This window comes from Pithys albifrons, chromosome 1 (genome assembly GCF_047495875.1).
Source record: "Pithys albifrons albifrons isolate INPA30051 chromosome 1, PitAlb_v1, whole genome shotgun sequence".
Taxonomy (NCBI): Eukaryota; Metazoa; Chordata; class Aves; order Passeriformes; family Thamnophilidae; genus Pithys; species Pithys albifrons.
The window spans coordinates 20,236,359-20,249,015 of NC_092458.1; the positions used below are offsets into that span (position 1 = coordinate 20,236,359).

At 39.9% G+C, this 12,657-nt stretch overlaps 1 protein-coding gene across 4 annotated transcripts; it reads right to left on the reverse strand.

The window, feature by feature from the left end:
- Window positions 1-531: 531 nt before the first annotated feature.
- Window positions 532-7,574, reverse strand: SULT1C4 (sulfotransferase family 1C member 4). 4 transcript variants are annotated; one of them, XM_071569815.1, is made up of 8 exons: window positions 7,475-7,574; window positions 6,364-6,541; window positions 4,610-4,747; window positions 3,263-3,360; window positions 2,772-2,898; window positions 1,436-1,530; window positions 1,044-1,224; window positions 532-882 (listed from the first exon to the last, which is right to left on the reverse strand). In XM_071569815.1, the coding sequence occupies exons 2-8, from the start codon at window positions 6,527-6,529 to the stop codon at window positions 770-772; spliced, it is 918 nt and encodes a 305-aa protein (XP_071425916.1). In that variant the 5' UTR covers window positions 6,530-6,541; window positions 7,475-7,574; the 3' UTR covers window positions 532-769. The 4 variants fall into 4 exon arrangements, with proteins under 4 accessions (XP_071425916.1, XP_071425920.1, XP_071425897.1 ...); XM_071569819.1 differs by lacking the exon at window positions 7,475-7,574 and adding an exon at window positions 7,373-7,439; XM_071569796.1 differs by lacking the exon at window positions 7,475-7,574 and adding an exon at window positions 7,019-7,097.
- Window positions 7,575-12,657: the final 5,083 nt, after the last annotated feature.

Sequence of the window (12,657 nt, forward strand, 5' to 3'; positions counted from 1 at the left end):
CTCTCCCATCCAACATGCTATCACATAATTGGTTAACCAATTCACCTTACATACACCACAGCCTCTCATTGGTCTCTTAGCCACCACACATACTTCAGGTAGCTCTTTTCTCTTTAAGGTAGAACTCCAAACAGCTTTCCTTAAGGGATGCACTCACTGTCACCCCCCACAGACTACTGTCTCTACAGCTGGATTGTAGATAAATGCCTCTGTGTAGCTCTTCAGCAGATTTTATCAAAGGCAGTAAAGGGTGTTTGGTGTTTTTGGAAATGTTCCTTTCATTTCAGTAGCATTTATGAAGTCCCGCTTAAAATGAGAGAAATGGAAATTTACTCCCCTTTCTGCTCTTCTGTTACTGTCTTTATCCTTGACCACCTTTAAATTTGTTTATTGTTATTTGTTGATTATTGTTCGTACAATCTGTAGCACTCTTTTAACACCTTTTTTCCTATTGGTTTGTAGTTTCTGTTAGAGTTTGATTTGAAAATGCCAGCAATATCAATGGCAGTTTTACAAAGACAAAATCTCAAAGCATATCTGAAATATTTTTATTAGTGCTGAAAGTTACTGTGGGAGGAATGAATGAAGAGTATCCAATGGAATTATTTTCTTCAGAGAGTTTTAAATTTTGGCATAATTTGAGCATAATGAAAAGTCAGTGCTGTGTGACAGAGAGATTGAAATCTTAGAGACACTGGCATTTTGTGAAGGAAAAGCAAAATATATAACACGGAAAAGGGTGAAGATCATTAATTCCCATTGCAAATAATCATATTTCTGTGCGGAAAACCAGAGAGGTATCAGACATTTTCTTCCTATAATCTTCATCAAATTTCTCATTCTGTGCCACAGTGAAATGGTTCTTCCAGTCTGCAACAGTTCCTAAGAAACAGCAGAGAAAAAAAAAAGAAAAAAGGAAAAAAAAGTTACCAGTATTTCCTGAAGTCCATTATCCACAACTCACTAGATACTTCTATTTCAAGGCTTATTTCAAAGCAGCCTGACAGCAAAAAAGTATTTATTTTAGTAACAAACTTCAGTACCTTTTCTCATGAATGGAGAAATGGAGTGGTCCATTATTCCCTGAAAGTCTTTAGTGTAGTTTGCCATGGGATTTTCCTTCATTACGTCAAATGAAGTGTTATGGACTATCTTGTCTAGAACCTCCTGACTCAAGTCCTTCTCCAGGAATTTTGCAATTTTCTGAATTTCTTGCTTTGGATTCTGCAGAGATAATGACATGGTTTAAGTTACAGAGCCATGATAAGCAAAGAAATCAAACATAGCGTTAAAGTTCCAACTCTCAGACTGAGAAGATCAAGTTATCATAATGTTTACTGATACAGCTGGCAGTATAGCACAAAACTTGCTTGTAGGCAGTATCTACTAGACTTCTGGATTTCAGAGCCCTATAAACATACATTCGGCCTTTTACCTCCTTCATATCTTCATAGAAGAGGTAGAGAATACGGTGGTTATCTTTGGCCTTCCACCATCCTTTTACATGGTCATACCAGGAACCCCAGAGCACTGAAAAAGAAGTAACATCAGCAGCAGCTATAAATGCCCTATCAGTCTTTAACACATGTGGCACTCATGTTTCCCTCATGACCAGTACCTGGGAATTTCCCAGCTGTTTTTGAACCACTGTGGCCATGGCTGCTCTGCTCTCTGCTTGTCACAGCATTTGTGCTATTAATCACTCAGGTGTATGGATGCTCAGAACAGGATCTATGTGTAACTTTAGGGGGCAACAAATGCAAATTCTTACTCCTGAACAAAAAATCCAGGCTGTCTTTGCAGTCAAATGAAAGAAGCAGATATTTCCAGCAATTCATCTCATCAGCTGGACAAGGCTAGTTTTAATTGTCCCTGCTTTGAGCAGGAGTTTTGATCAGATGGATATCAGAAATCCCTTCCAGCTTATTTTATTCTGTGAGTTTAACTGGTTTCAATATATGGTGTACTATCAGAAGTGCCTCTTTCTCTCCAGCAACTATCAAGATAATTAGATTAGATAATCAATGTTTTTGATGTCTGCAGTGGGACAGATGGCTCCCAAGCTGAGCTAGTCAAACACGAGACACAAGGTCCCCTTTAGACATGAGACACTCATTCTGGTCCAAACAGTGTTATTTTTAGTGTTATGCTGGCAAAAATATTAAGGACCTAAGGAAGCTTTAATGACCAAAACTGTAAATTGCCGTCCACCTGACCAGGTTTTCTTTCTTGGATATTTCCTTATATGGGCACCTCTTTTAGAAAGGGAAGAATCAGCTTCTGGGGTTGCCGGCCCTTAGTTAGATAACTGTCTTTTGTTCAGGTGCCTGATTTTTAGATAGATTAATTTATGTAAAAAGACTGTTATCTAAAATCCACACTGAATATTTCTAACAAAATTAACCCTTAGTTTCTTCTATATTGTGTTAGAGTAAAACCAATTAAACTGTGGTTCCTTTTTAACTGGCTTCTTTTAAAGTCAGAGAGAAGAGATTAAGCCTCAAAATCAGGTTTCTGAGTGATCACAGAATAAATAGTAGTAGTTGGGGTTTTTTCCCCCAAAGTGGGAGTGTAAAGATAGATATAATAGTCCTTTAGCTACTACTAAAAACATGTGAATGAAGATAAATTATGAGTGAAACATCTTCAGTAGATATCATTGCATAGAGTGTCAGCACTGGATTTCAAACCATAGCTGAAATAAAGAAATCATTGCTATGCATTTTTAAAATTAGCAAAATCTCTTCTACAACTGATTGCAGTTCAATCACCTTTTCCAGTCATGAATTTCTCTACGAACTCCTCCCAGGTTCCTGGCTCAGGCAATGCCTTGTTCATTCTGTGAAAATGGTAGTATGACACCAGGTTGTCTTTTGCATTTCTTGCCACATAGATTATCTTTATTGATATGAAAAGAGAGAGAGAGAGAGAGAGAAAATTAACTTGCACATGCTTATATAGGTATTGAGCATATCCTGAAGTTTTTTCTCTTGGAGCCTGATGACAGAGGTTTAAGAGATATTGCTTTGAAGCTGCCTTTTTCTAAAATCCAACCCAGGTAATTTAGTTGTGACTTCTTTAGATTCTCACAGTCTTTGCACTTTAAAGGGAAACTGTCTGTGGGGACCTTTGTGGGGTCATAGGGAAACTATCAGTGGGGACCTTTAGGCTTCATGGACATTCTGAAAAACATATTCTCTCCCTGGTTTATGTCACTTTCTTTGCCCATGAAGTGGAGTTGAGCCAACCGCCTCAGTCTTACCTTACAGTTTTGTTCCCAGAAGGAGGGAGGCAGCAGCTGCACAGGCAGATGAGTTTTTATTGTTCTTGGAGATGGCATGGCATTAGCTAACTCCACACCTGTGGGATATTTAATTATGAGATGTGAGTTGTTCTCTAAATTGCACTAGCACTTTGCTATTCTCATACATATAATTTTAACCATGACTTTTCAGCAGTACACCTTGCACCAATCATTCATCTGCAAAGCAATTACATAGCACTGTAATATAAACAACATCACATAAGTATCTTTAGTGTTTCTAGGGAAATTTTTACCTATATATTCAAGTAAAGAAGGGAAAATACTGATTCATATCTTCTTCTTGCTTTCTTGGGCCCACACCTAACTCCTTCATTCTGAGGAATAATGATGAATACCAATTTTTATTTACCCAACTAGTGTTTTTCTATTGCAATATTTAGTGATCTCCTCCCACTTTGCAGGTAAGAAAATTTTGTTCCTTTTTAGAATACAAGAATATGACTGGCTGACTAGATTTTCTGGATAGCACATAAAGAGAAACTAGGGGAATGACAGACAGTGGATTTTCAGTAGCTATGGATATATGGGATTACTTGGGAATATCTGGTGGTATTTGGAGATGTGTGATCTCCTCCTCTCTCCTTTGCAAGCATCTATCATGACCTCCATCATTTTTCCCCTGTCATCTTCCATCATCCTCTGTCATCATGATATTTTTTGTCTCTGTTTCAACACAGTCTAGCTTAGAAAAGAAAAAGTAGCACTTCTGCAGAGTTAGTCAAGCTTTTTAGGGAATCTGACAAAGATTTCTGTGGAAATGGACCCCTTCCTGGGGGAAGACTCTTGTAGGAAACTGTCTTTGCAAACCAGTGATGCGTGCTGGTTGCCTGAATGCTCCCTAGCCTGTTTAGATGACTACACCCTAGAACTGAACAGCAGTTACTTGAAACAGAAGCAAAACTAGTGAAAACATTATCCAGTTTTTGGGAATACTCCATGACTGGTTTCTCTTTCATACAGCCTGGAATCAGAGAATGGAATTCATGTGTCCCCTTGTTCCCAACTGGTTTAGGTTCTGTGGAGTATCACACAAAGCTTTCAGATACCACTCCATAACAGCATGATCTTCAGTAGCACGTAAGTCACATCTGCCAGCCTTGCATCACTTTGAATAACACTAGATGTTTATGTTTAAGCAACTGAACTGGTCCTTAATGACCAAAATGGTGCATAGTTCAGTAACAAAACAAGTGAGACCTTTCTCAGGAATCTTATGGCACCAGCACCAAATGCTTGTTTTGTTTCATTTAATCTAAAATACAAACCTATTTGTGTAATATTCACCTGAGTAACGTGCAGATGGAGGCTCTGCAATAAACCACTCAAGGAAAGGATGGCGTTTGTAAGTAGTCTCACGTTTACATTTCTCAGTGTCTCCATTTTGTTGAATCATATCCACAATCTCCTGTGTCCATGTGGTACCTGAAAATGTCAAGTGTTTAGATGTTTCCCTCTGGGGTAGCCAAGAATCTCTTCTTCTAGGGAACTGAAAGCCAGAAGGATGGACTCTGTATTAAAGGATAAAGGAATAGTACAGAAGACAATGGACAAAGTGGAAAGAGAGGCTAATAGTGGAAAAATGCCTAATTAGAAATACAAAGGTAATTCCCAAAGCACAGTTTAAGGGATTCCATTTTAGATCAGGCCTCTTCTTGCCAAAAGAAATAGCCCCCAACTCCACACCAGTACTGAAAAAAGCTCTATCATAAACAATATTATTTGGAGATTGTATTATTTGCAGAGAGGAATGAAACTCCCTCCTTCTGATTTTCCTACATCACAAAAATGGAGGTATTTCAAATTTTGTTTTTATACTGAATTTGAGTGAAAAAATGCAATACTTTAACTTCAAGTGAATAAAAGTTTTGTACAGTTTGAAAATACAAAAAAGTGGCAATATCTGCAAAGTTTCCATTTGAAACACTTTAATGAAGGTCAGTACATCAATATTTCATATGCCTGAGCAACTGCAAAATCTTGTAAGTGTTACAGTATTGTGTATGTCATACTCCTTTTCCCTGTGTTGACCATATCTCCTCTGAGGTACTGTGGCAGGTCAGCTAGAGAGCAGGCTGAAGGATAACTTGAAAAGCAATGTAGTCAGGAAATCCAGCTCTTAAGATGCTTGAATTGTGCTTCTCAGGGAGATCTGACATAATGTCAAATGTACTCCCAAGTTTATCTGTTTTCATTTCAGTGGCTGAGAGGTTTTGAGACTAGGTAAAATAAGATGGGTTTGCTTTCAGTATGAAGACAGTAAATTAAAAGCTTTCAGGTTCTACAAAACTGGTGATGAGTTTTTTTTAGTAGGTTTTTTTCCCCTATTTTAAAAACAGCCCTTAAAAATTGCTGTTAATTCAACTCAATATATTTATGATTGTCAATTGTTCCCATATCTGTTCCTGAGTCTCCTAAGCTGTACATGTTTTTATTCATGTATGATTAATATTTATGCTTGTTATTCATTGTTTTCCTATGTAGTAAGTACAAAGAGTCTGATGAAGGGGAGGAGTAGTGGCCACTCACTGAATAAAGTGCCAGATAGCTAATATTAATGGTGGGTATTTTATTTTATTGGCTGAAATTAATAAGTGAATTTGGTTATTTCCTTAAAATAATTAATCCATTTTCAGAAACCACTATTGGTTTACACACCAAGTCATTTCCCAAATATATTCCATAGTCATTCAGTCAGCTTCTATTATTTCTCAGTAATGTTAATTTTTTTTCTAGGCATTGTTAAATTATTATATATTGATGGAAAACTTCTTTTGTTGTTATCAGTATAAGTGTATAAAATCTCAATTAAAGGAAACATTTAAGTATAGGTCATTAGACTTTGGCCAATTGTACTTCAGTAGTAACAGATTATTGTTGTTACTTCTGCCAAAGAAGTCAGAAGTTACTAGTCACAGCTGACACAGCTTCATGTTTTTAAAATATATCTGGTCTGAAATTCTGCAAATATCAGTCACAATAGAAAAACATATTTTTCGATTTCAACTAACTTTTCTATTCTATTTCTTACCCACACCAACCTGCTTTTGCATAGGTTGAGATGAGCACGTCATCAGGTCTGGCTTTGAACTTCTGCAGTTGGTCCCAGTTGATGCGCATTGATTTTATGATGGAAACACCTTCTACTTCATCTAACTCAGATCGAGTAATTTTATCTTTCACACTCAAATCTTTCATTTTATCCATGGCCACTGAGCACTGCATGAAGAAAGAAAGGCTTGGAATTAACATGGCTGCTTGGAAAAACACCCTAAATTTACTCATCCTTTCTTGAAGTCTCCTTATTGATTGAATTCCATGATTTCTTTGGCCATGATTTGGCTAATCTGGATCCATATATAAACTCCTTAAAGCTGGATCTCATTTTCAGAAATGCTCAGTATATTGCTAGTGGTAGTTTTCAGTATCCCTAAAAGTCACTGTTTTCTCAGATACAAAAAGATAAAAAAGCCATTATTCTCATACCAAACATATTTATGTAAATTCTGACTCTAGATATGAAGTCTTTGAAAGGCAAGAAAAAGTAATCAGAGGTGTGATTCAAAAAAAGGCAGAGCCTAACAGTGAACAATGAAGTGAGCATACAGAACCCAACCCTTCCTCTGTAAAGAAAATAAACAGAAATTCCTGCTAACACACCCTTTGTGCCTCATACTCACGAAAATATTTGCAGACCTTTTCTGTGTTTTCTTCCTGGATCTTTTCACTCCTGGAACTCTGCTGTATTTTGAAATTTGTTGTATATATATAACCTGCCCTAGATAGATTATTAACTAAAGGTTGTTAGGCTTTAATTATTTAAATCAATCTGTTTTACAGTAACTAGTAATTGATTTCTGGATTTCTGTCAAGGAGACCTGTTCTTAGCTATAACTTTCACAGCTCCAGAATCTGGTTAGAGGAAAGTTTTTTTAAGGGGAGGCTATAGGATTAATCTCAATTAAAAATACCAGCTAGAAAAGAGAAGACATTTTAATTCCAACAGCAAATATTGCTAGAATATTTCCTTTCGTTTTCTTGTTTACTCACAGCAATTTCACACAGATTCAGTTGAGCAGAGCAAGACGTTTGATTGGTGGCTGGGCACTGACTCCAGAAATTTAAAAAAAAAAGAAGGAAAAAGAAACTTGCCAGAGAATTTTCCCTGCTTATATGTCTTCAGTCCTTGGCTGTATTGACAACTGCGCAACTTGGATCTTCAGGCACAAGTAACACGAAAGTTTGTGTGGGTGGAGATTCTATTCTTCCTTATCTGTGTGAGAAGAGTGAACAAGGGAGGGCAGCAGCAGCCAACAGCTTAACAGTTTTTCTGGCATGGTTTGCGAAATCCTTTCTAATCCTGTGAAAGAAAAATACTTCGATTTCTCATCTAAAGTATGATTCTTTACTGGCAACAACACTAAATGCTGGACAGTAGCTCCTTCGGCGAGATTATTTTAATTTGTCTCTGTCATTGTCAACAGTCTTGGAACAATTAATTTTCGTCTTAATATCTAATCTAAATTGCAAAGGTCACATGTGCACAAGCAAAGGAAAAACATCCCAAAAGATTTTGTTCTCTTTTTCCCACCAGCCTCTGCCCAGGAAGCAGGGCTTCAACCCACACGATGGTTGCTCTATGTAAGCCTGCTGCCCTTTATACTTACTAGCACTATGAGAGCTTCTATGGGGAAAATTAACTCCACCTTGTGGCATCCACAATTTCTCTGGGCAACCTGTTCCATCCACTGTCTTACCACCCTTACAGTAAAGAATTTTTTCCTAACAACTAATCTAAACCTACTCTGTTTCAATTGGAAGCCATTCACCCTTGTCCTGTCACTACATGCCCTGGTTAAAAGTCTCTATCCATGTTTCTTGTAGGCTCCCTTCAGGTACTGGAATGCCACAATTAGGTCATCCCAAAGCATTCTCTTCTCCAGGCTGAACAATTCCAGTTCTTTCAGCCTTTCCTTGTAGGAAAGGTGCTCCATTTCTCTAATCATCTTTGGAGCCCTCCTCTGTACTTGCTCCAACAGGTTGATGTCCTTCCTGTGCTGGGGTCCGCAGAGCTGGAATCAGTACTCCAGGTGAGGTCTCTCCAGAGCAGAGAGGCAGAACCACCTCCCTCAACCTGCTGGCCATACTGCTTTTGATGCAGCCCAAACCACAGTTGGCTTTCTGGGCTGTGAGCATGCATTGCCAGCTCATGTCCAGACTCTCATCCATCAACACCCCCAAATCCTTCTTGTAGGACTGGTCTAGATCTGTTCATCTCCCAACCTGTATAGATACCTGTGGTTGCTCTGGCCCAGGTGTAGCACCTTGCACATGGTCTTGTTAGACCTCATGAGAGTCCCAAGGGCCCTCTTCTTGAGCTTGTCCAGGTCCTACTGGATGGCTTTCTGTCTTTCAGGTGTGTCAGCTGCACCACTCAGCTTGGTGTCATCTGCAAACTTGCTGAGGGTGCGCTTGACCCTTTGTCTATGTCATTAATGAAGATATTAAATAACACTTGTCCAGTACAGACCCCTGAGGGACACCACTTGCCACTGCTGCCTATGAGGACTTTGAACTGATCACTACCCTCTGGATGCAACCATTTAAACAATTTCTTATCTATCCAACAGCCCACCCATCAAATTCATCTCTCTCCAACTCAGAAAGTTGTTATGGGAGAACGTGTCAAAGGCTTTACAGAAGTTCAGATAAATGACACCTCTAACCCCCTTGTTCGCTGATGTAGTCACTCCATCATAGAAGGCCACTAGGTTGGTCAGGCAGGACTTGCCCTTGGCAAAGCTGTGCTGGCTGTTCAGAACCACCTCCCTATCCTCTATGTGCCTTAGCATAATTTCTAGGAGGATTTTTTCCATGGCCTTTCAAGGCACAGGGATGAGGCTGTCAGGTCAGTAGTTCCCAGGGTCCTCCTTTCTATGCTTTTTGAAGATGGGTAACATTTTTCCTTTTTTTCTAGTCACCTGGAACTTCACCTGACTGCCATGACTTCTAAAGTGTTATGGAGAGTGGCTTGACAACTACATCAGCCAATTCCCTCAGGACTCTGGGGTGCATCTTATTGGGTAGCTCTTGTGCTCTATGGAAGGCTTCCTTAGAGATCTGCTAGCTCTGTTCTGCTCTCTTGTCTCTGAGCAAAATATGCCAGGGGATCCTGCTGACTATCTCCTTGAAGAGCTGAAAGTTTGCTCTTCTAAAATTCAGGGGCCTAACTTTACTCCTTACCTGATTCATATCCTTCAGGACTGTAAATTCCACCAATCCATAATCACTGCAGCCCAGGCTGCCTCCAATCTTGATGTCCCTGATTAGTTCTCCTGTGTTGGTGACCATCACATCCAGTATCACATCCCCTCTGATAGGGTTGTCTATTACCTAGCTTGAAGCAGTGAAGTGTCGAAGCAGCCACACAGAAATCTGCTCACCTGACTGGTGGCTGTACTCTTTCCATGTCTCAAAGTTCTGATGAGGTCAGGGCCCATGTTGTTTCCTCTTCTTTTTTGAATTCTCTCACTCTTTCCTCCAATTTCTTTGTGGAAGAATCAGCTTCTTAATAAGACTTCATAGAGACTGGGGCACAAGATTCTGGAAAGCAGCCTCATGAAAGGGACCTGGGAGTCCTGGTTGAGGGCAAGTTGAATACCAGTCAGCAGTGCCCTGGCAGGCAGGAGGGCCAACTGTGTCCTGGGGGGCATCAGACAAAAAACATCACCAGCCGGTCAAGGAAGGGGACTGTCCTGCTCTGCTCTGCACTGGGGCAGCCTCACCTTGAATATTGTGCACAGTTTTGGGCAACACAATATAAGAAAGATATTAAGCTATTGAAGAGTGTCCAAAGGAGGGAAGCAAGGATGGTGAAGGGCCTTGAGGGGAAGTTGTGTGAGGAGTGGCTGAGGGCACTTGGTCTGTTCAGCCTGGAGAGAGGGGTCTGAAGGAAGACCTCACTGCAGTCTACAATTTCCTCATGAAGGGAAGAGGAGGGACAGACGCTGATCTTCTCTATGATGACCATTGACAGGACCCAATGGAATGGCATGAAGTTGTGTCAGAAGAGATTTATGTAGGATATTAGAAAAAATGTTCTTTGCTCTGAGAGTGGTTGGGCACTGGAACACGCTTGCCAGGGAAATGGTCACTGCACCAAGCCTGACAGAGTTCAAGAAGTGTTTGGATGATACTCTCAGGCACATGATATGACTCTTGGGGATGGTCCTGTGCAGGCCTACGAGTTGGACTCAAGGATCCTTGTGGGTACCTGCCAGCTCAACAAATTCTATGATTCTGTGGTTCTGTCCTCTTCCTCCCTTTCTAATTGATGATATAGACCCATTGTTCTGTGTCCACTTTTTGCTGTTGGGACAATTGCTGCTGTTATTGTTTGTGTTCCTATCTCAACCATGGTGCCCTCAAATGTTTTTTGTGTCCCTGCCTCAACTACAGTCCTCTGAGAGTATTGAGTTGTGGCTTGATAGGCACAGACCAGGACCCAGCACAGTGCTAGAAGCTGCTGGATTTCAGTTTACCAGAGTAATTTGTCTGTTTGGGTGCAAGGGTTATAGGAGGTGATAACTATGCTAGGAATCTGCCCAAATCCTTCCATACACCCTGCCACTGAGGGACTGGCCACTGCCAGGCACATTTCAGTTTCACCTTATTGAAAATTTGTTTTTTCTGATATCAGGGTGTCATCAGATTCCACAAACTCCAAAATATGCTGTGTTAATCATTAGTATGAAACAGCTTATGTGAGGGTGAACAAGGACCTTCGTAGACTGACTAATAAACTATCCACATCAGTCCCAGGTAGGGAGAGCTGGATACTGCCTCATCTTCTCCACAAGGCAGCTACAACACAGCAAGGTCATAAATTCCAGGGTGAAGCACAGAGCCATTATTTGTATGAACATGTTCCCAAGCTAAGCAAAATAAAGAGACAAGCAGTGCAGCCAACAAGCTGTGACCTGACCAGGAGCTTGCTGCTTAATAACTTTTATAGCACACTTAACACGAAACTGCTGTTATCTTTAGCCCCATTTGGGTGCCAAAAAGACTGTGGTGGGTTGACTCTCTGAATACCAGGTACCCACTAAGCCACTCTATTACTCTTCTCCTCAGTAGGACAGCAGGGGAGAAAATAAGATGGAAAAATACCTTGTGTGTTGAGATAAGGCAGTTTACTAAAGCAAAAGCAAATGTTGCATTGCATGTGTACAAAGGAAAAAAAAAACCCCAGAGATTTTACTCTGTACTTCCCATCAGCAGGTGATGTCTGGCTACTTCCTGGGAAGCAGGACTTCAGCACATAGTGATTTGTCTGAAAGGCAAATGCTGTATATCATGAATGCTCCCTCTTCCTCCTCCTACCTCTTAGCTTTTATTGCTGAGCAGATGTCATGTGGTACAAAATATCCCTTTGGTCTTTGGTCAACCACTTGATCTTTTTCTGGCTCTGACATCAAGTTTTTCTTCTGAAGGTTGACAACATCAGAACTAGCAGAGAATACATTGCTAAGGTATAATATTTCTACTTTCCAGTTCTGTCAGGAGAGGATTTGCCATTTTCCTCTCTGTGTTAAGCTCGTACTGCTTTTATTTGTTCTTCTCACAGCTGCACTTCGCAGTTCATTTGCTGGTTTTGTGATGTTTTTCAGCACCCTTCCAGTTACGCAACCATGCTGATAATGCAGTAATCCCCAAAGCATATCAGCTGGTGTGTAGGAGCAAAGAAAACCCAAGAACTGCTTATTGAGTGGCTCTCTTTTATTGCAGCTGTGAATCTGAGTAGCCTTTGAACAGTGCACTGTGACAGATAAGCTACAGTGAGGTCAAAACCCAAAGGGAGATGAGAGTTAAACTGACTGGCCCAGAGACTGAGTTTCTGGTCTGGGATTATAACTTACAGGTTATAAAAAGACCAGGCACTCTCTGCAGAGAGCTTCATCCAGGTTTCCATTGACCTTTTCCTGAGTGCAAACTGCTGGCAGGTGTTTTCTCATGTAAAACACACTGTGTTTATTTTTGTATTTTATTTCATGTTAATATTTGATTTGATTTTTGCTTGGCTCTGTTTATACTGTTTGCACAGGATCAGGCTTGAAGAGGGATAAAGGCTGCAAATCCTACATTAGTATCAAGTACTATGATATGATTTTTAAGTCTGATTTTCATCAGATTTTGTTTATATTTACCTGTCTAGATAATATAAGATACTATGTCTTATAAATTAAACACTATGTTAAAATCTATATCTGATACATTTGAGTGAAAATTTTTTCCTCGTTATGCTTAATGTTTGTATTACATTTCTCTAAAACTCT